This window comes from Monopterus albus, unplaced genomic scaffold (genome assembly GCF_001952655.1).
Source record: "Monopterus albus unplaced genomic scaffold, M_albus_1.0 scaffold11.1, whole genome shotgun sequence".
Classification (NCBI taxonomy): Eukaryota; Metazoa; Chordata; class Actinopteri; order Synbranchiformes; family Synbranchidae; genus Monopterus; species Monopterus albus.
In genome coordinates, this window is record NW_018127891.1 from 133569 (window position 1) to 154810 (window position 21242).

A 21242-nucleotide genomic window follows, 5' to 3' on the forward strand; every position below is an offset into this window, starting at 1 on the left:
GGTTTTTTCATTTCCTGAAAAGTAGTGATTTTGGAGACAAGGTTTCTGCCCAACAGTGACAATATTCATATTACAGCATTTAAATACTCGTGTAATTATGAACAAATGCTAATGTAAATAAACCTAAGACTGCTTTAAAATGAATAAATTCAATGTATGGTGATAGAGTGAGAATTATAACAATATTAGCTGTCAGTTAGTACATCTCAATTAATTTGGATTTGATAAACGGTTCTAATTTAGGGGTGGTTGTGGCTCAGGAGGTAGAGCAGGTCGTTCCCTAAACACAATGTTGGTTGTTTGATGCTCGACTTCTCCAGGCCACAAGTCAAAGTGTCCCTGGGCAAAAGACTCCACCCAGAGTTGCCGCCGGTGTGTGAATGTGACTGATAGCTCTATATAAGTCCCTTTACCAAGTGCAATTGTGTTTTTGTGGTGGGGCAGACTTAAAATAATGTGGTTGTTCAATTATATTTCCTTATGCTTTGTGTTTATTAGATAGTAGAAACAAGCTACATGCTTCATATTTTGGCTTTGCCATGCATACAGACTTCACTTATCGAAAAAGTCAAAAATCATTTTCACTGGTACAAACGTTTTACTACATACAGTACATTTTGATGGTGTTTGTTCACTTCCTTTGGTTTAGGGTCTAATGGAGTCAACAGTGAGCAGTGAGGTCATTCTGTCAGTTTACATCATTTCCTTCCTGATAGGCCTGCCAGCGAACCTCCTGGCTCTCTGCGCCTTTAGCATGAAGATCCATTCCAAGCCACGGCCAATAAACATCCTGCTCCTCAATCTGACTGTGTCTGACCTGCTCTTCTTGAGCATCCTTCCTTTCAAGATGCATGAAGCAGCATCGGGCATGAAATGGAATCTGCCCTACATCTTATGCTCCATCACCTCTTTTACCTTCTTCTTCAGCATCTTCACCAGCACCCTACTTCTGACAGCAGTCAGTGTGGTTCGCTACATTGGAGTAGCTTTCCCAATCATCTATCAACAGATGCACAAACCTGTGTATGCAATAGTGATCTCTGCTATTAGCTGGTTAATATCAGCAGCGCAATGCAGCATCATTGTTATCACCCAGCACCACCCATCCCTGTCCAGTCAAAACTCCAGTATTTGCTATGAGAACTTCACAGACAAGCAGTTGGAGGTCCTCCTCCCAGTACGTTTGGAGACTTTTTTTGTGTTCTGCTTTGTACCTCTTCTAATTTGTGTTTACTGCTATTTGCGCTGCATCTGGATCCTGTACAATCGCCCCAGGATATCCTGTATGCTGAAGCAGAAGGCCATTGGCATGGCCTTAGGGACACTAGCTGTGTTTCTCATTTGTGTGGTGCCATACAACCTCTCTCATGTAGTGGGCTACTTCCAGGGTAAAAGCCCATCCTGGAGGTACTACGTCTTGCTGCTCAGCACCTTCAACACCTGTCTTGATCCCATCATCTTCTACTTTTCCTCCTCCACCTTCCACTGCACTGGAGAAAAGTCCATTTTCAGGAAGCTTAGAGTCAAAGATACAGAAATACAACAAGTAACCAGCTCTGGCTAAGAATAACACTGTTTTCATAATACTGTGTATGGATGTACATATCCAGCATCAGAGTTTTTTCCATATTTCAGACATTATATCACAGTGTACATTTTTAAAGAATGCTTTAATAGTTGTTGTTACCTGATCCATGCCCATTTCATCATTCTTTATATTTATTTATGTTTTATTTTTCTGGTGGTTATAAAGTTTACTGATGTGTAAGTTTAAAAAATGTAGAGGGCATTTTCATGACAGTAAAGCTGATATAGCATGAATAACAAGCAGTAGTAACTTCAAACATGACTAAATAAAATTTTAGAAAATGTTTGTGATGATTTTATGATTTTTATGAACACACAAACTTTCTGCACTGTGGGCAGAGTGACACACTAACATCTGATGTACTCCTTTAGACAGGCAAACCTTGTCTAAGATTTACATGATATGCAAATTCACTAAATAATGTATCATTCATGGTGAATGTGATGTACAAAGCTAAATTACAATGGCATTGTTTGGTTACGGTATCCACGACTCACTTGAAAACAACAAACATGACCCCTGCAGCGAATGAGCGCAACCCTGTAATGAAAGGTTTAACTTTATCTGTGTCATTCAGCTGTGATGTTTTTTTTTTTTACTATACCTTGGTGAGTAAGTGCAGGATGTGAATTCAAATGTAATGACACTTACCACTCAATCTTTCATATACATTTTTGGTTTAAAAGCTTTGTTTTTCCATTGTTTATGTTTTCTCCTTAAAGACTCAAAAGTACTGCAATATTTACAAAGGTATAATATCAACTCACTGGGGGTCCCTTTACAATGCTGTTTCTAACCATTTAGTACAATAGCAACGTGGAAGCTCATACTATATAAATCTAAAAAAGAAATGGAACAGGAATAAAAAGCAACAGGGATACACAGAAACCATTAACACAACTATACTCCCGACAAGTCATTTGTTGTAATTTTATTAAGAAAAGACATGAACCATGCAGCTAATAGCATTGGAGCACAGTTGGTAAACGTTTGTTGTTTCTTACTGTATTATAAAATAGGAGTTCACCTGTAATTAAAAAGCCTGAAGAGCTGAAATACATATGCAGCTAAAAACTATTCAACTAATGCATTCACTGCTCTGTGCAATGCCTGCTCTCACTGACATTAAAAAAAGTGAACGTAGATACTCCTGGTTCCTGAATTTATTTCAAATATTTTACAGTAAATGTCTCTCAATCAAAAAAAAAAACAAACAAACTGACAAACTGCTTCAACAGTGACACAAAAATAAACCATGGTATCTTGTATGAAATGCTTCAAATTCTTGGTGGATTTTCTGTAGCCACACTTTACACATATAGTTTAGTATCTTCACAAAGATAAGTGAAAATGACTGCCTGATGTTCCAGTGTTTATCCACACTCCTGTATCAGTTCTGTTAAAATAATCAGACCCCTTTATGCGTTGCATCACCCTCTTTCATTTACTGAATAACAGCCTTGACAAAATATACTGCTTACAACACAACTTATCTGCTTAGACTGCTAAGCTTGTTTACTGGTAATGCTGAGTTTTATCTGTTTCTGATACTGAGTAGCATTTTATATTTAACCTCTAGAGTCCTGAGCTTTGGAAACCCAAGCTGTGCGGTCCTCATATGAGGACGCAGGGACTCTAGAGGATAATAAAGTTTATACAATGAGATAATATTTTTAATATTTTATGCATAGTTACATGATTATACCAAACTATAAGGGAACATTTATTAGACCGCTTCAGACCTGTATAATTTGATCATCATCATTTGTTAGATGGTGTATCTATATGTAAGAAGTGTGATTCAGTAGATTAACTTCTAAGAAGTCATTGTTGTGTATTGTTTATTCTTGGTAAGGGAAATGGCTCTGAATAGTACAGTAGTTTTGTGGTTTATAGTTTCACATCTCTCACCCTTAGTTTCAAGATTTATATCACATATTTTATTTTCTCACTCATTACCACAGCTAAATAGAACAATCATAACTAGCACTTGCTGTCTTCACTTATACTGCTCTCCTTCTCCTTCTCTCTCCGCTCCTCTCGCCATCTCAGCTCTCCAGCAGGCGAGAAGCTGGAGCATCACTGTACCCACAACAGTTACTGCAAAATTCCATCATCAAACTGTAACTATCTTTGTTGGTAAGTAAGTATTTACAAACTTAAATTCAATTTAGAAATCAGCATGTGCAATTAAAGAAAGAAAATCATTTTTCAGGGTAAATCTGACTGTACAAGTTGAGCATTTATTCAAGGGCCTGAGTGGGAAATTCATACTGTATAGAAGAAAAAAAACACTGCACGTAACAATGCTAGAAGCTAGTAGAGTAGTGTAAATGGAGCAAAGATTACATGTGTGTGCCACTGCCACTATCTTACTTCAGAAAAATAAGCTATTCTATATCATTTTCTGCACCATTCATTTGCTAAGGCCATTTGCAGCACCTCTAAACTTTTTGCCAAGGTAATGGGACACAGTTAGGATAGTGAGGTACAGACATAGGCTATGCTTGCTCCTTCAAGTTAATCATAATTTTTTATTTGAACTGCAACTATGGAAGCATATCACAGCCAAAATGTGTGAGGGTGCACAAGCCACATGTTGAGCGTTGCTCTCTTTGCAACTCAGTATTTGAAAGCGTGTCGTCGTATGATTTTAAATGCAGAATCAGATTTGAGAGTATAATCCCAGCTATGTGCACGCTCATTACCGAGTGCGTGCTCTCAGATTTTTTCACTGGGTTTTCTGTGAGAGTTTCTAGATGGCAAAAGTTTTGAAAGCGCACAAAACCATTTTCAGAAGCGATTCAATTTGCAAATCACAATGTGAAAGCTTTGTGCTGGGTCAGCCCAGAGGACTCATTCACATCTCAGGCTACATTCTCCCTAACCTCTTCCTCCTTGCACACCACCTCTCACATGCAGTCTTCCTCCTCTGCCTCTCAGATTGTTTCTATCCATTTTTGGTATTGACTTTAAACTCACTTGTGCCGCCTGTGCACTCTGAGTTCAGAGTTTATTTTGGTTCTATCACATCTTTAGAAATAAGGGTGAACAGTTCTGGGTCATAGTGCACACGCTATGACAGCTGTTTAACTTCTGCCACCTGTGGTTATCATTATGCATTAAAAGGGCATCACAATGCAAAATATGTGAGTGAGAATGTTTAGACTTTTTCAAAAAGTTAGAATCAGGCCTGATTTAAACTATGTCTAACTAGGTGACTATTATTTTGCACAATGATTCATTTGATAAATGAGTTTTGGTAGTTGACAGTTTTGTTCTGAAAATGGGATTTAGTGTTTTAGTAATTCAGAAAAAAACTATTATACAAATATTTACAAATGAAAGCAGATTTTTTGCTTTTCTTTGTCATCACTTTCTCTTGATTTCCAGAGATGACAGCTCCCATAATCTCCATTCAGAGGCAAATAGTTGCTGGGGAGATTTTCCAGGCCAACTGCAGTGTAAAGTCCTCCTGCCCTTCCTCACCTCCATCTCTCCTTTGGAGCATGAGTCAAACTTTGAGAAAGAATTTGAATTTAATGCCTGTGATAGTTTAAACATATCATAAAATGGCCAGTATTTATTTCCTGTTAACTGATACTTATGTAAAATAGGCCGACAGGAAGTAAAACCCTTATTCAGCCTGTTTCCAACCAACATAAAACATAATCTACTGCAGGCTAAAGTCTACTGCACTAATTTTATTGAATCCAACATGTTTCAGATTACTTTATAGTAATGATGCCACATTGATACTGGGCTCAGTGAAACTATGTCCAAAATTGGTCAGGAAAATAATTTGTTTAGCTCAAATGATCACTTCTTCCTTGAACTCGGGCATAATCTTTAGTAAATGCACACTCCTGGCCCGGTGAAATCCACACCTAATTATAATATTTAGACATACTCCTTCAGAGAACTTGTGGGAGGAGGTTCTTATTAAAATATCCAACATTAGAGTCATGATGAGCTTGGGTTTTACATTCTAGCTAATACTAAACTGGCTTGTTGCTCAGTGCAGAATGACGAGAGCAGTGTATCATATATGGATTTAGGATGACTCGCTGTTTCCAGCTTATATCATCTATATCAGGTCATTTTTAAACTCACAACTAGGTGTCACTGATGAAAAGCCCAGACAGATAAAGAACACGGAGCCTTAGTTGTTTTTTCTTTAAGTCATAACATTTTTGAAATCTTCTGCTGCCAGGTAAGTAAGTATGACCTTGTCAGACCTTCTGTTTTGAAACTGAAATTTTATATCTTAAATTTCAGATCCAACTATGGATCATTTATTTTAGAATTTGTGTGATAAGACACTTGAAAATCAATTTTCCCTTAGATTTCTTTTATTCTTTTAAAAATAGAAATCAGTACCCAAAGATGCTGAGTTGCCTTCTTCAAACATTGTCTTTGACCAGATAAATTTATAGTATATTCATATTACAGCATTTACATACTCGTGTAATTATAAACAAATGCTAATGTAAATAAACCTAAGACTGCTTTAAAATGAATAAATTCAATGTATCGTGATAGTGTGAGAATTATAACAATATTAGCTGTCAGTTAGTACATCTCAATTAATTTGGATTTGATAAACGGTTCTAATTTAGGGGTGGTTGTGGCTCAGGAGGTAGAGCAGGTCGTTCCCTAAACACAATGTTGGTTGTTTGATGCTCGACTTCTCCACGCCACAAGTCAAAGTGTCCCTGGGCAAAAGACTCCACCCAGAGTTGCCGCCGGTGTGTGAATGTGACTGATAGCTCTATATAAGTCCCTTTACCAAGTGCAATTGTGTTTTTGTGGTGGGGCAGACTTAAAATAATGTGGTTGTTCAATTATATTTCCTTATGCTTTGTGTTTATTAGATAGTAGAAACAAGCTACATGCTTCATATTTTGGCTTTGCCATGCATACAGACTTCACTTATCGAAAAAGTCAAAAATCATTTTCACTGGTACAAACGTTTTACTACATACAGTACATTTTGATGGTGTTTGTTCACTTCCTTTGGTTTAGGGTCTAATGGAGTCAACAGTGAGCAGTGAGGTCATTCTGTCAGTTTACATCATTTCCTTCCTGATAGGCCTGCCAGCGAACCTCCTGGCTCTCTGCGCCTTTAGCATGAAGATCCATTCCAAGCCACGGCCAATAAACATCCTGCTCCTCAATCTGACTGTGTCTGACCTGCTCTTCTTGAGCATCCTTCCTTTCAAGATGCATGAAGCAGCATCGGGCATGAAATGGAATCTGCCCTACATCTTATGCTCCATCACCTCTTTTACCTTCTTCTTCAGCATCTTCACCAGCACCCTACTTCTGACAGCAGTCAGTGTGGTTCGCTACATTGGAGTAGCTTTCCCAATCATCTATCAACAGATGCACAAACCTGTGTATGCAATAGTGATCTCTGCTATTAGCTGGTTAATATCAGCAGCGCAATGCAGCATCATTGTTATCACCCAGCACCACCCATCCCTGTCCAGTCAAAACTCCAGTATTTGCTATGAGAACTTCACAGACAAGCAGTTGGAGGTCCTCCTCCCAGTACGTTTGGAGACTTTTTTTGTGTTCTGCTTTGTACCTCTTCTAATTTGTGTTTACTGCTATTTGCGCTGCATCTGGATCCTGTACAATCGCCCCAGGATATCCTGTATGCTGAAGCAGAAGGCCATTGGCATGGCCTTAGGGACACTAGCTGTGTTTCTCATTTGTGTGGTGCCATACAACCTCTCTCATGTAGTGGGCTACTTCCAGGGTAAAAGCCCATCCTGGAGGTACTACGTCTTGCTGCTCAGCACCTTCAACACCTGTCTTGATCCCATCATCTTCTACTTTTCCTCCTCCACCTTCCACTGCACTGGAGAAAAGTCCATTTTCAGGAAGCTTAGAGTCAAAGATACAGAAATACAACAAGTAAACAGTTCTGGCTAAGAATAACACTGTTTTCATAATACTGCGTATGGATGTACATATCCAGCATCAGAGTTTTTTCCATATTTCAGACATTATATCACAGTGTACATTTTTAAAGAATGCTTTAATAGTTGTTGTTACCTGATCCATGCCCATTTCATCATTCTTTATATTTATAAAGCCATGTGTCAGACCCTTAACATATGATATAATGTGACTGTGCTCATTTTACTGTAGACCATTTTATGACAAAACCTCAAAACACTTTTTATGCATATGCAAAATTCCAAATTTATTATTTTACAGCAAGTTCCAAATTTTTTAATGGGAAGGGTTTTTTCATTTCCTGAAAAGTAGTGATTTTGGAGACAAGGTTTCTGCCCAACAGTGACAATATTCATATTACAGCATTTAAATACTCGTGTAATTATGAACAAATGCTAATGTAAATAAACCTAAGACTGCTTTAAAATGAATAAATTCAATGTATGGTGATAGAGTGAGAATTATAACAATATTAGCTGTCAGTTAGTACATCTCAATTAATTTGGATTTGATAAACGGTTCTAATTTAGGGGTGGTTGTGGCTCAGGAGGTAGAGCAGGTCGTTCCCTAAACACAATGTTGGTTGTTTGATGCTCGACTTCTCCAGGCCACAAGTCAAAGTGTCCCTGGGCAAAAGACTCCACCCAGAGTTGCCGCCGGTGTGTGAATGTGACTGATAGCTCTATATAAGTCCCTTTACCAAGTGCAATTGTGTTTTTGTGGTGGGGCAGACTTAAAATAATGTGGTTGTTCAATTATATTTCCTTATGCTTTGTGTTTATTAGATAGTAGAAACAAGCTACATGCTTCATATTTTGGCTTTGCCATGCATACAGACTTCACTTATCGAAAAAGTCAAAAATCATTTTCACTGGTACAAACGTTTTACTACATACAGTACATTTTGATGGTGTTTGTTCACTTCCTTTGGTTTAGGGTCTAATGGAGTCAACAGTGAGCAGTGAGGTCATTCTGTCAGTTTACATCATTTCCTTCCTGATAGGCCTGCCAGCGAACCTCCTGGCTCTCTGCGCCTTTAGCATGAAGATCCATTCCAAGCCACGGCCAATAAACATCCTGCTCCTCAATCTGACTGTGTCTGACCTGCTCTTCTTGAGCATCCTTCCTTTCAAGATGCATGAAGCAGCATCGGGCATGAAATGGAATCTGCCCTACATCTTATGCTCCATCACCTCTTTTACCTTCTTCTTCAGCATCTTCACCAGCACCCTACTTCTGACAGCAGTCAGTGTGGTTCGCTACATTGGAGTAGCTTTCCCAATCATCTATCAACAGATGCACAAACCTGTGTATGCAATAGTGATCTCTGCTATTAGCTGGTTAATATCAGCAGCGCAATGCAGCATCATTGTTATCACCCAGCACCACCCATCCCTGTCCAGTCAAAACTCCAGTATTTGCTATGAGAACTTCACAGACAAGCAGTTGGAGGTCCTCCTCCCAGTACGTTTGGAGACTTTTTTTGTGTTCTGCTTTGTACCTCTTCTAATTTGTGTTTACTGCTATTTGCGCTGCATCTGGATCCTGTACAATCGCCCCAGGATATCCTGTATGCTGAAGCAGAAGGCCATTGGCATGGCCTTAGGGACACTAGCTGTGTTTCTCATTTGTGTGGTGCCATACAACCTCTCTCATGTAGTGGGCTACTTCCAGGGTAAAAGCCCATCCTGGAGGTACTACGTCTTGCTGCTCAGCACCTTCAACACCTGTCTTGATCCCATCATCTTCTACTTTTCCTCCTCCACCTTCCACTGCACTGGAGAAAAGTCCATTTTCAGGAAGCTTAGAGTCAAAGATACAGAAATACAACAAGTAACCAGCTCTGGCTAAGAATAACACTGTTTTCATAATACTGTGTATGGATGTACATATCCAGCATCAGAGTTTTTTCCATATTTCAGACATTATATCACAGTGTACATTTTTAAAGAATGCTTTAATAGTTGTTGTTACCTGATCCATGCCCATTTCATCATTCTTTATATTTATTTATGTTTTATTTTTCTGGTGGTTATAAAGTTTACTGATGTGTAAGTTTAAAAAATGTAGAGGGCATTTTCATGACAGTAAAGCTGATATAGCATGAATAACAAGCAGTAGTAACTTCAAACATGACTGAATAAAATTTTAGAAAATGTTTGTGATGATTTTATGATTTTTATGAACACACAAACTTTCTGCACTGTGGGCAGAGTGACACACTAACATCTGATGTACTCCTTTAGACAGGCAAACCTTGTCTAAGATTTACATGATATGCAAATTCACTAAATAATGTATCATTCATGGTGAATGTGATGTACAAAGCTAAATTACAATGGCATTGTTTGGTTACGGTATCCACGACTCACTTGAAAACAACAAACATGACCCCTGCAGCGAATGAGCGGTTGAATCTCTCAAGAGCAGCGATGATGCCAGAAAAGCCTGATATAGGATGATGGAAGCACGAGTGGCAATGCAGTAGACTGAGGAGTAAAACAAGAGAAAAACACCGTGAAGATATATACAGCAAGGTAGATAGAAAGCTAGAAATGTTGATTTGAGTGGTTTGTTTCCAAAAGACAGCGCCATCTGAAAATTGCTGAGAATGAATCTATTGTCCAGTTTTTCTATAGACTCCTCAATTATGAAGCCGGACATTTTATTCTACATAACTTGTCAATGAACTTGTACATTGTTCCAGTGCACTTCTATACTCACATAACATATCCCTTAATATTAGTTTCTAGGATTATTCTACATCCGTACGTTGAGCTCAATCAGCAGGTCTTCTTGCTCTGTTATATCACATGAAGACACTCCCATATAGTGTCTTATCACCACAACTTTGACATAATCTTTCCCTTTAACTGTTCTGATTTTAACGTGAAGCACATTGAATCTTCCTTAAAAATGAAATATAGGACTGTATATAAATAAATGTTGCTTTGTTCATGTTAAAATGTGCACTAAGAAAAGATCTATAACTTCCATCATTCTCTTTTTAATTATTGGATATATTTTTAATACATCTTATCCTTGTGGCTGTGTTTGAAACAAATGCTGGAGCGTTTAGTATGCAAATTTTAGAAGCAGGTAAAAGATCTTCTGTTTCAGGCTTTCTGATCATTCAGGCTGACTGATGGAAATGAACTCAACAAGTTTCCTGTTTGAGACTGAGTGGAACAGAAGGAGCTTCGGGGGATTAGGCAGCGATAAAGTGGTGGACTGGAGCACAGCAACAGATCAGTGGGTCAACACAGACACATTCATGCAGCAGCTCATCTTCATGGGGACAACTTATCTGCTTAGACTGCTAAGTTTGTTTACTGGTAATGCTGAGTTTTATCTGTTTCTGATACTGAGTAGCATTTTATATATAATAAAGTTTATACAATGAGATAATATTTTTAATATTTTATGCATAGTTACATGATTATACCAAACTAAAAGGGAACATTTATTAGACCGCTTCAGACCTGTATAATTTGATCATCATCATTTGTTAGATGGTGTATCTATATATATATCTCTCCTTTGGAGCATGAGTCAAACTTTGGAAAACTCCACTTTAATGACTTTCAGTCAGGAAAGTCAGGGCCAATGGTTGTACACAAAGACACTGCAGAGGACAGCAACATATGAAATGCATAACTCCAAAATGAGGTGTTCTGCACAGTTCAGAATCTTCACTGCGCAAAGTCAGCAAATCACACTCAGTGTTTTATGTCAGTATTACAATTTGCCTGTTCAGCATCCAGTAAATGACACATCTTCTTCTTTGATATATTCCCTGGGAAACATTTTATTGTATGAATTGTCTGTTATGATACTTGTAGATAAACCCGTGGCTGTGACCCTGACACTGGAAAGGAAGCCGGTGATGGAGGGTGGCAGTATCAACATCGAGTGTGCTGCCAATAGTAACCCACAACCTCACACGTACTCATGGCTCAGAAGATGCAAGGGTGAAATCATCAAAATAAATTCAACAGAGAAAAAAATGTCCTTCAGCAGTATTACACGAGATACTTTTATTTCCTGCATCGCTTATAATGCCTTTGGAGTGCAGCAGTCCGACTTGCTGGATCTGCATGTTCAGTGTAATAAAATCTTACTGATATAAACTTAGTTTGTTCAGGAATACCGTGTTACACATTCACACCAGAGACTTGCTCAGTGTAATCATTTCCAGGCTACTGATCAGCACCACAAGGGAAGTTAAGAAATACCAGACTCAAAACCATTTGTTATAATTTGGAGGTGGCAGCTGCACAAACGATGCACCATTACTTACTGTACATAACACTATCAGCATAACTGAAACTTACAGCTACAGCACACAAGGCCCATGTGGTGCTGTAGCTGAAGTTGGAGTTTTTGATCTGATCACACTACTTTCATCAGCAAACACCCATTTGTCATGCAAAACTCCAGCTGCTGAGGAAGTTCTTGTGATATGATTGAACGTTCCAGAACTCCAGATAGCAGACTTTTACTTAAGTGCTACACTTACATTTTTAAGGTAGGCTAAATAAAGATAAATATTTTGATACAAAAACATATAAAACAACACCCTTAAATAATGCAGCTAATTAACAGCTGTTGCATCTTTGTAGATAAGCCAGTAGATAAGACAGCAGAGGTTCTGAGGTGCATCTGCCAGGCTGAGGCTTCCCCTAATGCCTCTTTATCCTGGACCATTAATGGAAGTGACACTCTTCCATCCTCCGTCACCTTTGTCTCCACAAATATGAAAAATGTAGTTTCTGGAATAATAAGTGGCCCACCTAAAAACCAGACTAATGTTTCTTGCACAGCCTGGAACTCACTAGGCAGTGACACCAAGCAACTGTCTATAAGCAACTTGTCTGAACTATGTAAGTTAGACTGAGTGATTAACAGCTTTCGTGTGTGTGTGTGTGTGTGTGTGTGTGTGTGTGTGTCAGTTTCACTAATAAATCAATTTTCCTTTTACAGTCTTTTCCCATGTGGTTGTCAGCTTTAATACTCCTGGGAATTGGTTTGGTGTTAGGATGTGCAGTGCTCATCTACAGAAAATATTCCACAAATAGGTTGGTAGACTTTGCTCCTTGTCATAGATTATGGTTGTGTTCTGGTGCTTAATCTTTTCATTGTCTTTATAGCTGCCCACAGACAACCACTGGGCTGTGTGTGCGCAACACTGTATCCCTCCAGTGTATGAAACTGGAATAGCAGACAAACATGAACTTTTAATTTGCTGAAGTCAAAGCACATTTTGCATATTTCTATTAGGGCCACAAAGTTTTTTGGACACTATCCAACAACAGCAAAGATACAAGAGTCCTCCAAAAAAAAAAAAAACCCACAAAAAAAATTTGTGCTCAATCTCTGTACAAACACTTTGCTTTATTTCTATGTATATATTATAGTGGGAGTGTACTGAGGAAACTGAAAAAGTCAGGTTTTGTCAAAAAGGGCCAAATGTTGATGTGCAGAAGCTGAGTTAAAGATGTAATTGGTGGCCTGAGCATCAGCATCTCCCTTTGCAACTGGATTCTGGACTTTCTGACCAACAAGCCTCAGCATGTTAGGTCAGACAACACCTGCTGCTCCACCATTATCCTCAACACCGGCGTACCACAGGGTTGTGTGCTGAGCCCATTCCTCTACTCCCTTGTCACCCATGACTGCAGGCCTGTGCATGGCTCCAGCACCATCACCAAGTTTGCAGATGACACCACGGTGATCGGTCTCATCAGCAACAATGGTGAGTCAGCCTACGAGGAGGAGGTACGGCACCTGGCTGTGTGGTGCACTGACAATAACCTGCTCCTTAACACCAACAAGACCAAGGAGCTTATTGTGGACTACAGGAGGGAGAAAGGAGGCACACACAATCCCATCCATACTAACAGGATAGATGTTGAACATGTCTCTAGCTTTAAATTCCTTGGGACCCACATCTCAGAGGATCTGTCCTGGACCACCAACACCCACAGCCTGGTTAAGAAGGCTCACCAGCGCCTCTTCTTCCTGAGGACACTGAAGAAGAACCACCTGTCTTCAGCCATCATGGTGAACCTCTACCACTGTGCCATCAAGAGCATCCTGACCAGCTGTATCACAGTCTGGTATGGAAAACGCTCTGTCTCCGAATGCAAGGTGCTGCAACGGGTGGTGAAAACTGGCCAACACATCACGGGGACTCCATTTTCAGCCAATGAGGGTGTCCACGGGGAACACTGTCTTCGATGAGCTCGCAGCATTCTCAAGGACTCCTCTCACCCTGCTCACAAACTGTTTGACCTCCTGCCCTCTAGGAGGCGCTTCATGAGCCTCTGGACCAAAACCAGTAGACTCAGGAACAGCTTCATCCCCACAGCTGTCTCCTTACTGAACTCTGTCCCCATTGACCCCCACTTCCTTCTTCTATGCCACTACACACACCTCACCCCTTCTCATCTCTCATCCCAGGACTAATGCAATACACTTCTGTTACCTACAGTTACTGTATATTTATCTTTATCTTTGCACTATTTACATTCATTGAACTGTTCACTCATGTAACTTATTGTTGTCTTCTTATTCTGCACTGTTTCATTCCATCTCATCCCATTGCACTAGTGTTCCATAAGCTTAATGTACCTTGTCCATTACTTGTGAATTGAATCCATAGTCTGTTGTATATCGTACATTACCCTACATATCTTACTGTAGATATCAGCTGCACATATCTGTACAATCTAATCTGCCTAAGTTTCAAGAAGTGAGCTGGCTGTGAATTTCCTTCTTTCTGTCTCTCTCTTCCGGATCTTTAGGTCAAATGATGAGGACAAACAATCAAGCCCGTGTAGGCCAGAGAAGAACACTGAAATGGACAGACTCTCCTGCGTTTATGACAATGAATTTGTAGAAGAAATGCATAGAACCTGAGCACAAGTGCACAAAAATAATGCAACAGCCCTCAGAAGAGAAGGGGAAATACAGGTGCAGTGAATGTGACTGATGAATATGCAGTGGTTTACAACAGACCTTCACTCATTTTAAGAATAAAACAAATGAAAAAAACTACATATGGATCAGACTGGGAACTAATACAGACCTTGACACAATCAAATTTGATTTATAGCTTTTTGTTACTGTTGCCATTGTTTTTCTTATTCTGTTTCTCCATAATATCAGTTTGATTGTTTCTGTTGTTTCCTTTATTGCTCAAACATTTATACATAAATATTATAACTATTCTTATGACTTCCAACAGGATATATATTGCAACATGGATGTCTATGCAAACTGCTGATCAGAGGACTTCTGCCACTCTTGTCACAGTAAGCTCATTACAGTGGCTTCCAGTTAAGTTCATTGCAAAACAAATTCAATTGTGCAATATTTTGGTTCTGCATAGTATCATTTCATTTTATTCTATTTTGTCACAGCTGAGCACAGTTTTCTATCTAGGTATTCAGACCTGAACATATTGACTTGCGTTATGCAAAAGAATTTGAATTTAATGCCTGTGATAGTTTAAACATAGCATAAAATGGCCAGTATTTATTTCCTGTTAACTGATACTTATGTAAAATAGGCCGACAGGAAGTAAAACCCTTATTCAGCCTGTTTCCAACCAACATAAAACATAATCTACTGCAGGCTAAAGTCTACTGCACTAATTTTATTGAATCCAACATGTTTCAGATTACTTTATAGTAATGATGCCACATTGATACTGGGCTCAGTGAAACTATGTCCAAAATTGGTCAGGAAAATAATTTGTTTAGCTCAAATGATCACTTCTTCCTTGAACTCGGGCATAATCTTTAGTAAATGCACACTCCTGGCCCGGTGAAATCCACACCTAATTATAATATTTAGACATACTCCTTCAGAGAACTTGTGGGAGGAGGTTCTTATTAAAATATCCAACATTAGAGTCATGATGAGCTTGGGTTTTACATTCTAGCTAATACTAAACTGGCTTGTTGCTCAGTGCAGAATGACGAGAGCAGTGTATCATATATGGATTTAGGATGACTCGCTGTTTCCAGCTTATATCATCTATATCAGGTCATTTTTAAACTCACAACTAGGTGTCACTGATGAAAAGCCCAGACAGATAAAGAACACGGAGCCTTAGTTGTTTTTTCTTTAAGTCATAACATTTTTGAAATCTTCTGCTGCCAGGTAAGTAAGTATGACCTTGTCAGACCTTCTGTTTTGAAACTGAAATTTTATATCTTAAATTTCAGATCCAACTATGGATCATTTATTTTAGAATTTGTGTGATAAGACACTTGAAAATCAATTTTCCCTTAGATTTCTTTTATTCTTTTAAAAATAGAAATCAGTACCCAAAGATGCTGAGTTGCCTTCTTCAAACATTGTCTTTGACCAGATAAATTTATAGTATATTCATATTACAGCATTTACATACTCGTGTAATTATAAACAAATGCTAATGTAAATAAACCTAAGACTGCTTTAAAATGAATAAATTCAATGTATCGTGATAGTGTGAGAATTATAACAATATTAGCTGTCAGTTAGTACATCTCAATTAATTTGGATTTGATAAACGGTTCTAATTTAGGGGTGGTTGTGGCTCAGGAGGTAGAGCAGGTCGTTCCCTAAACACAATGTTGGTTGTTTGATGCTCGACTTCTCCACGCCACAAGTCAAAGTGTCCCTGGGCAAAAGACTCCACCCAGAGTTGCCGCCGGTGTGTGAATGTGACTGATAGCTCTATATAAGTCCCTTTACCAAGTGCAATTGTGTTTTTGTGGTGGGGCAGACTTAAAATAATGTGGTTGTTCAATTATATTTCCTTATGCTTTGTGTTTATTAGATAGTAGAAACAAGCTACATGCTTCATATTTTGGCTTTGCCATGCATACAGACTTCACTTATCGAAAAAGTCAAAAATCATTTTCACTGGTACAAACGTTTTACTACATACAGTACATTTTGATGGTGTTTGTTCACTTCCTTTGGTTTAGGGTCTAATGGAGTCAACAGTGAGCAGTGAGGTCATTCTGTCAGTTTACATCATTTCCTTCCTGATAGGCCTGCCAGCGAACCTCCTGGCTCTCTGCGCCTTTAGCATGAAGATCCATTCCAAGCCACGGCCAATAAACATCCTGCTCCTCAATCTGACTGTGTCTGACCTGCTCTTCTTGAGCATCCTTCCTTTCAAGATGCATGAAGCAGCATCGGGCATGAAATGGAATCTGCCCTACATCTTATGCTCCATCACCTCTTTTACCTTCTTCTTCAGCATCTTCACCAGCACCCTACTTCTGACAGCAGTCAGTGTGGTTCGCTACATTGGAGTAGCTTTCCCAATCATCTATCAACAGATGCACAAACCTGTGTATGCAATAGTGATCTCTGCTATTAGCTGGTTAATATCAGCAGCGCAATGCAGCATCATTGTTATCACCCAGCACCACCCATCCCTGTCCAGTCAAAACTCCAGTATTTGCTATGAGAACTTCACAGACAAGCAGTTGGAGGTCCTCCTCCCAGTACGTTTGGAGACTTTTTTTGTGTTCTGCTTTGTACCTCTTCTAATTTGTGTTTACTGCTATTTGCGCTGCATCTGGATCCTGTACAATCGCCCCAGGATATCCTGTATGCTGAAGCAGAAGGCCATTGGCATGGCCTTAGGGACACTAGCTGTGTTTCTCATTTGTGTGGTGCCATACAACCTCTCTCATGTAGTGGGCTACTTCCAGGGTAAAAGCCCATCCTGGAGGTACTACGTCTTGCTGCTCAGCACCTTCAACACCTGTCTTGATCCCATCATCTTCTACTTTTCCTCCTCCACCTTCCACTGCACTGGAGAAAAGTCCATTTTCAGGAAGCTTAGAGTCAAAGATACAGAAATACAACAAGTAAACAGTTCTGGCTAAGAATAACACTGTTTTCATAATACTGTGTATGGATGTACATATCCAGCATCAGAGTTTTTTCCATATTTCAGACATTATATCACAGTGTACATTTTTAAAGAATGCTTTAATGGTTGTTGTTACCTGATCCATGCCCATTTCATCATTCTTTATATTTATAAAGCCATGTGTCAGACCCTTAACATATGATATAATGTGACTGTGCTCATTTTACTGTAGACCATTTTATGACAAAACCTCAAAACACTTTTTATGCATATGCAAAATTCCAAATTTATTATTTTACAGCAAGTTCCAAATTTTTTAATGGGAAGACATCTTTTGCACCGTTGACACATTATTTCCTTTAGCGTGGGCCGGCCACTCTTCTGCACTCATGCGTTCTGTAGGCACAGATGTAGAATATACCTGCAACACAAAACATAAGTCAGCTTTAAAGTGGCATGGTGTTAATTACCACATTTCTACAGAATATAAACCTGCCAAGTACAAAATAATGGCACAATAACAAATTGTTTTACAGAAAACTAGTTTTTTGAGGGCAAGACTGTTTTATTTTTCTGGTGGTTATAAAGTTTACTGATGTGTAAGTTTGAAAATATGTAGAGGGCATTTCATGACTAAAGCTGATGTAACAGTAATTGTAGTAACTTCAAGGATGAGTGTAAATAAACTGTTAAAAAAATTTAAATGCGTCTGTGTTGGAGCATGTGATTTTATGAACATGCATGGCTGTTCAAAGAAATTCAAATTAAATTTGAATGTAACTATTTTCCTCAGACTTTGTTTACTATCAGCATAATACAGTAATTACACTGAACTCGGACGCATTTCTTACTGTGAACAAACCTGCAAAGAAGTTCATGAGCAGTGCCACCCAGCCTAGTATGTAGGACCAAGAGAAGCGCCAGTCACCAAAACGCTTGCCCAGAAAGTTCACCGTCACCCCAGTGTAAATGGCCATTGCAAGCAGAACAAATAGCACTGGCATTGTGGGAAGAGGGTGACACATTAAAATTCATATGAGTAATCTGATTTACTCCTTTAGACAGGCCTAGCAAACTTTGTCCAAGATTTACATGATATGTAAATTCATGGTGAATGCAATTTTCAAAGCTTCAAAGCTAAATTACAATGACATTGTTTGGTTACTGTGTCCATTACTCACTTGAAACAAAAAACATGATCCCTGCAGCGAATGAGCGGTTGAACCTCTCAAAAGTTGAGAAGTTGGCAAAGGAAAGGATTCCTGCGATGATGCCAGCAAAGCATGACATGGCAGAGAGGATCATAAAAGCACATGTGGTATTCCAGTAGGCTGAGCAGTAAAACAAAAGAAAACGGCGTAAAGACGTGCAACAGGATGAACAGAAGTCATTAATATTGATATGAGCAGTTCATTTCCAAAATGAATTAAGATAGGATAAAACTTTACAGATCCCAAAGGAGGAAATTCACTTGTTACAGCAACAGTTGCAGGAAACGACAATGAACAGTATTAGTTAGTCTTTGGTTCAGACTAAAATACTGTATCTCAAAGACTATGATGGACTGCCTATCCATGCCTACTCTAAGATCCTAATGATTTGGGTGACCTCTTGACATCTAATGTCATCATTTTTAAAAACAATTTGTCTAGTACTTTGACGTATGAGCAAATACCTGCAAATCAGTAACACTACACTTTGTGGTAAGTAGCACATTTAATCCTGCTAACATGCTAAAATAAGTAGCTGAACATGGTAAATATAATACCTGTTAGGCATCAGCATCCTAGCATAATCACTGTGACTGACTTAACTGGATGACATTAACTCATATCAAAACACTTCAAAACACTGCTAAGTGCAGCCTCACAGAGCCACCAACATGGTTATAGACTCTAGTCTTGTTAAATGAAAATTGTGAATATTTTTACTGCCATTCTAGTGTACCTGTGTAAAAATCACATCCTTAGAAAGTCACCTAAAAATCTTGATAGTGACTCTACCTCAAAAGTAAGAGCAATCAATATAATCATCCTTGTATTCATACTGTAAGTAGACCTGGATTCTGTGGAGTTTTGTGATGCCTCAGACCCACAAGGAATATTTAAGGCCCTAAGAAGATACTGTATCACTTACCAGTGCTGTCAGTGTGCATGTAGCACTTGCCAGACATGCACTGCCTCCACAAGCCCTGATGGGCAAAGCTGCCAGACAGACGGTACTGCATCCAATAGTCTGTGGCTGTGGAGACCACCAACAGGATATTGCCCACAATGGCACAAAACAGCCCCCCTCCCATGAAGCTATACATCATGAGTAACTATGACAGCAGTTGAGGCTTTGTGCACTGTGCAAAAAGAAAAGAGAAATATCAGAGATGTAGTAGTGAAGTTAATTTTCTAAGAAAGCATTGGTAGCTTTAGTTTTAGCATTTATTCATTGGTAAAGTAAGTCTATTTATATAGCACCTTTCTAGATTGGCACACAAGTAAAAACAACTATAGGCTATATCCTATAAAATAGTAATCTCTTCATAAAACATAGAACCTAATACAATCACTACAAAAATCACAACACAGTGAGATCACTACTCAAAGGCCATTTCTCCAGTGTCCACAGATCTTAATCCCATTAGGAGAGAGTTCCAGAGTTTAGGAGCCACAAGGATAAAGGAGACAGGAATGGACAGTAGGAGTAGATCCAGAGGCAGTAAAAGCCTATACACAACTTTAAGCTTCAAGTGCAGTCAGACTGCTGTTCTGCTGCCCAGCAGGTGAAACAGAATAAGCAGTCATTTAGCTTTTATTGCCCAGGAGGACTGGGGCCTTAAACCAGCATTCTTCTTGGCACCAGTTTCCCCTATTACTTTAGCTCCTAGCAACAGCGTTAAATATTTACTAGTACACGTCTTAATAGAAGTGACTTGCTTCTATATTGATCAGAAATGTGTCATCAGCTCAGCTATTTGTGTTATTTCTGTGTCTACACTATTCTACAACATTTGCACTTTCTCATTTAAGAGAGATGCTACCTGAAGTTAGACTAGCTTTAACATGGCGTTATATTGATGAACGCATATTACTTAACTAGGCAGTTAGTTGTAACAACAAAAAAAGAACTGTTCATGAGAGCTGGACAGAGTAATCATGCCCGTCAGCTCACAGTAAGATGTGCTGTCTCTCTGGGTTTGTTTTTTATACCACTGCAGTTAAACAAGTCACAACTATTGACATTTTAGTCCAACCACAATTAACCTATATCAGTAAAAAAAAGCTGATGTTAACACATTATTCACACTCTGGAATGGAAAGTCTGAATACCATAGATTTATCTGTACCTAGAAAAGGAAGCAGTTAATCTTGAATCTCAAGTTTGGAATGAAATTGACAAATTACCATGTATTAAGTAAAAACAAATCTATGGATAATGCTTAAAATGATATTAAAAACAACAATGACAAACCTAACATGCATTTAAAAAGGCATGATCTACAGAAGTAGTGAGGGTTTGTCATTATCACATAGTGAAGGCCTTCTTGGCTCACCTGTGAGACACACACTCACTGGATAGTGTGCCATGATATGGATTCTGCTTCATTATGTTTACTCCCTGATTTTAACATTTTAGTAGCAGTAGCCATTAACAAAAGACCCGACATCAACTTACCTCAATTCCTCAGGATAAATGAACTCTCTTAAGTATCTGTCTTTCTTCAGGGAAAGACAGAGAGATTGTAAGCCAGGAGTGATCAAAGAGTCAAAGAGGAAGCCCTAGGCTGAGCTCCAAAAAGTTATCCCCTCCACA

At 38.8% G+C, this 21242-nt stretch overlaps 5 protein-coding genes across 6 annotated transcripts; 4 read left to right on the plus strand and 1 right to left on the minus strand.

Annotated features, from left to right (window-relative positions):
• Positions 1-488: 488 nt before the first annotated feature.
• On the plus strand, positions 489-1691 carry LOC109954708 (free fatty acid receptor 2-like). Its single transcript, XM_020590216.1, has one exon. The coding sequence runs from the start codon at positions 656-658 to the stop codon at positions 1562-1564; it is 909 nt and encodes a 302-aa protein (XP_020445872.1). The 5' UTR covers positions 489-655; the 3' UTR covers positions 1565-1691.
• Positions 1692-6452: 4761 nt separating this feature from the next.
• Positions 6453-7827, plus strand: LOC109954707 (free fatty acid receptor 2-like). Its single transcript, XM_020590215.1, has one exon. It carries the CDS (start codon positions 6620-6622, stop codon positions 7526-7528), a length of 909 nt encoding a protein of 302 aa, XP_020445871.1. The 5' UTR covers positions 6453-6619; the 3' UTR covers positions 7529-7827.
• Positions 7828-8330: 503 nt separating this feature from the next.
• On the plus strand, positions 8331-9533 carry LOC109954709 (free fatty acid receptor 2-like). Its single transcript, XM_020590217.1, has one exon. It carries the CDS (start codon positions 8498-8500, stop codon positions 9404-9406), a length of 909 nt encoding a protein of 302 aa, XP_020445873.1. The 5' UTR covers positions 8331-8497; the 3' UTR covers positions 9407-9533.
• Positions 9534-16375: 6842 nt separating this feature from the next.
• LOC109954630 (free fatty acid receptor 2-like) lies at positions 16376-17451 on the plus strand. The gene has a single exon (XM_020590112.1). The coding sequence runs from the start codon at positions 16543-16545 to the stop codon at positions 17449-17451; it is 909 nt and encodes a 302-aa protein (XP_020445768.1). The 5' UTR covers positions 16376-16542.
• A 120-nt stretch (positions 17452-17571) lies between these two features.
• On the minus strand, positions 17572-21242 carry lim2.5 (lens intrinsic membrane protein 2.5). 2 transcript variants are annotated; one of them, XM_020590194.1, is made up of 5 exons: positions 21105-21242; positions 19575-19785; positions 18620-18769; positions 18301-18435; positions 17572-17859 (listed from the first exon to the last, which is right to left on the minus strand). In XM_020590194.1, the coding sequence occupies exons 2-5, from the start codon at positions 19750-19752 to the stop codon at positions 17798-17800; spliced, it is 525 nt and encodes a 174-aa protein (XP_020445850.1). In that variant the 5' UTR covers positions 19753-19785; positions 21105-21242; the 3' UTR covers positions 17572-17797. The 2 variants fall into 2 exon arrangements, with proteins under 2 accessions (XP_020445850.1, XP_020445851.1); XM_020590195.1 differs by having other exon boundaries at positions 20983-21242.

Coding starts and splice junctions, on each gene's coding strand:
- LOC109954708 (XM_020590216.1), top strand. CDS start 656: ATGGAGTCAACAGTGAGCAGTGAGGTCATTCTGTCAGTTTACATCATT.
- LOC109954707 (XM_020590215.1), top strand. CDS start 6,620: ATGGAGTCAACAGTGAGCAGTGAGGTCATTCTGTCAGTTTACATCATT.
- LOC109954709 (XM_020590217.1), top strand. CDS start 8,498: ATGGAGTCAACAGTGAGCAGTGAGGTCATTCTGTCAGTTTACATCATT.
- LOC109954630 (XM_020590112.1), top strand. CDS start 16,543: ATGGAGTCAACAGTGAGCAGTGAGGTCATTCTGTCAGTTTACATCATT.
- lim2.5 (XM_020590194.1), bottom strand. CDS start 19,752: ATGATGTATAGCTTCATGGGAGGGGGGCTGTTTTGTGCCATTGTGGGC. Junction 18,770..19,574: donor CATGCACACTGACAGCACTG/GTAAGTGATACA, acceptor TTTACTGCTCAG/CCTACTGGAATACCACATGT. Junction 18,436..18,619: donor GATCATGTTTTTTGTTTCAA/GTGAGTAATGGA, acceptor CCACAATGCCAG/TGCTATTTGTTCTGCTTGCA.